The sequence below is a fragment of the Rhinatrema bivittatum genome, chromosome 16 (genome assembly GCF_901001135.1).
Source record: "Rhinatrema bivittatum chromosome 16, aRhiBiv1.1, whole genome shotgun sequence".
NCBI classification, from domain to species: Eukaryota; Metazoa; Chordata; class Amphibia; order Gymnophiona; family Rhinatrematidae; genus Rhinatrema; species Rhinatrema bivittatum.
In genome coordinates, this window is record NC_042630.1 from 42,971,587 (window position 1) to 42,974,252 (window position 2,666).

Below are 2,666 nucleotides of genomic sequence, written 5' to 3' on the forward strand. Positions count from 1 at the left end.
AAATTGTTCATGCTAAAAATGAAAACAAAGAAGCAAGATAAATTATATGGATGAAAAGCAAAATGAAATAAATAAATGCAAAAGGACAGAAAATGATATGTTTTTGTTATTACTGTACCCCAAAATCTTTAACTAAGGTTTACATTCTGCTGTTTGGGCTTTTGAAACTGAAAGGGAATAACAAGGGACAGATCGCTGTACAACTGTCCCATTCCTTATCTATGTCCTTGAAGCACTTATTGCACATTGCTCTTAGGGCAGGATGTCACATTGGATGAATGCAGTTTGCCGATACTTATTATTAGATCATTAGAGAAAAACCTCTAATGATCTATGAAGACCAAAACCTGGGGTATTCATTATGGGGTCAATATTCAAAACTGGCCAATTGAGAAACTTAGGCCTGGATTTTCTAAGGTCACAGACCTTAGAGAAGCCGGCGGTAACAGGGGCAGGGGGCAAAGTGGGGGGCAGTCCTCGAAAGCCAGCAGCGATCATACCTCTGCGATGCGATTGCTGCTGGTTTTCGCAAACCAATAGCGCCACCGTGAAAGATGGTGCTATTGGGCGCGTTACTGGCGACGATAAGGGCCCTTACCATTTTGCCGTCAGCGATGTCTTTGCTGTGTCCATCCTGGTGCCACCCCAACCCCTCCCCTTCTGGTGCTGACTCTGCCCCGACCTAGCTATCGCGTGCAAAAGCTATAGAAAATGACCCCCTTAATCTATTAGAACTTATCCGGCTAAGTTACGTTGTATATTCTGCAGCACGACTGTGCCACTGAATAGTGAATACATGTGTATAACTGAGTGCTTAGCCAGATAAGTCTAACCAGAAAAGGTTAGACCTGCTCTATATTCATGTCTAGCTTTGCCGTATAACTTATGTGGCTAATTCCGAACATCGGCATTTACTCGCATAAGTTTTTCGGCTAACTCGCTCCACCCAAATCTGAGCATTATCAACCCACAACCTATGCGGCAAACATTTGAACCATATAAGAGACTTCTATGGCTAAGCGGAGGCCACTGAACATGGGTGCATATTCAGCAGCCACTACTTAGCCACATGAGTCTTGCTTCTCCGGTTAAATATTGTTGAACATGCTTTGTATATTGACCTCCAGGTCACTTTATCTACTTTCTTGTCCTCTTTTTTCCTGCTGCCAATTATGTATTTGCATCATACCACCAAATACCAATAATATATTGCTTGAAAAAAAAATGAGGACAGCCATCTGCAGGCATTGGACAATCTGTGATTTCCAACATATATTTTTGTTTTATTCTAGCAGCAGAAGTTATATTGCTTTTGTTTCCTCTCTCTACGGATTAAGAATACTGATCAATGGGACAGGAAAATAAAACTGAGTTCATTCTGCTGGGATTCTCCAACTATCCTCACCTGCATTTCTACATCTCCTTAGCAGTGTTCCTGATCTTTCTCATCTCCGTCCTGGGGAATTGCCTCTTTTTAACATTAATGTGCACAGACTTTCATCTCCAAAAACCCATGTACTTCTTCCTCAGCAATCTGTCCTTCCTGGATATCTGTAACACGTTAGTCACGCTCTCTTCCATGCTAGACAATTTCTTAACAGGGAACTCATCCATTTCTTTCTCCGCCTGCATGACACAGCTCTACTTCTTTATGGGCTTCACCAGTGCAGAATTCTTCCTTCTCAGTGCCATGGCATACGATCGCTATGTGGCAATCTGTAACCCATTGCGTTACCCGCTTGTTATGAATAAGGTAGCCTGTGCCTTGTGGGCAGCAGTTTCCTGGACTCTTGGCTTTCTGGACATGGTGCCAGTGTCAGTGTTGGCATCCCACTTCTCTTTCTGCGATGCCAGTGTAATTAACCATTTCTTCTGTGATCTCACAGCACTGCTGAAACTCTCCTGCAGTGATAATCACAGCATTCAAACTGTGTTATTTGTGGATGGGTCAACTGTGGGGCTTATTCCCTTTCTTTCCAACCTGACATCGTACATCTGCATCATTTCTACCATTCTGAAAATCCGTTCCTCAGAGGGGAGACGCAAAGCCTTCTCTACCTGTTCTTCCCACCTCACAGTCGTTCTTCTGTTCTATGGGACCACTATCTGTGTGTACATGAGACCCACCTCAATGTATTCACCAGACCACGACAAAGTGTTCGCCCTTCTATACACAGCTGTGATTCCAATGCTAAATCCCATTATTTATAGTCTGAGGAACCAAGAAGTTAAAAACGCCCTTAAAAAAATGATAAGTGGGAGAATATGTATGGGAATCCAGAAAAAATGTCTGTCTTGTTGAATTCTACTTATCCTTAATGAAATACAGTGCAAGTGGTCTCTGTGAACTAATGATCTTGAAATTAATTCATGCTGACTTATACTTTGATGATGTACATTCATTCTGAGCCTTTGGTATAATATTTTAAAACAGACTGTATGCCTCTACAATAATTTCAATCCACTGACACCACTTTTTAATCTCTTTAAAACTAGCTTTATTTTTGTGTAGTTGATTTTTTTAATATGTTTAGATATATTTGTGATGGTTTTTTCTTCAACATCATATTTTCTTCTTCAAGGATATTGAATTTAGCTAAAATATAGATTACAGGAAAACGAGAGACCTGAATGGCCTTGAGGACTCACATACAGCATCATCATTT

The 2,666-nt window shown here is 41.1% G+C and overlaps 1 protein-coding gene across 1 annotated transcript; it reads left to right on the forward strand.

The window, feature by feature from the left end:
* Positions 1 to 1,348: 1,348 nt before the first annotated feature.
* On the forward strand, positions 1,349 to 2,302 carry LOC115077546 (olfactory receptor 5V1-like). Its single transcript, XM_029579839.1, has one exon. The coding sequence runs from the start codon at positions 1,349 to 1,351 to the stop codon at positions 2,300 to 2,302; it is 954 nt and encodes a 317-aa protein (XP_029435699.1).
* The last annotated feature ends 364 nt before the right edge of the window (positions 2,303 to 2,666 follow it).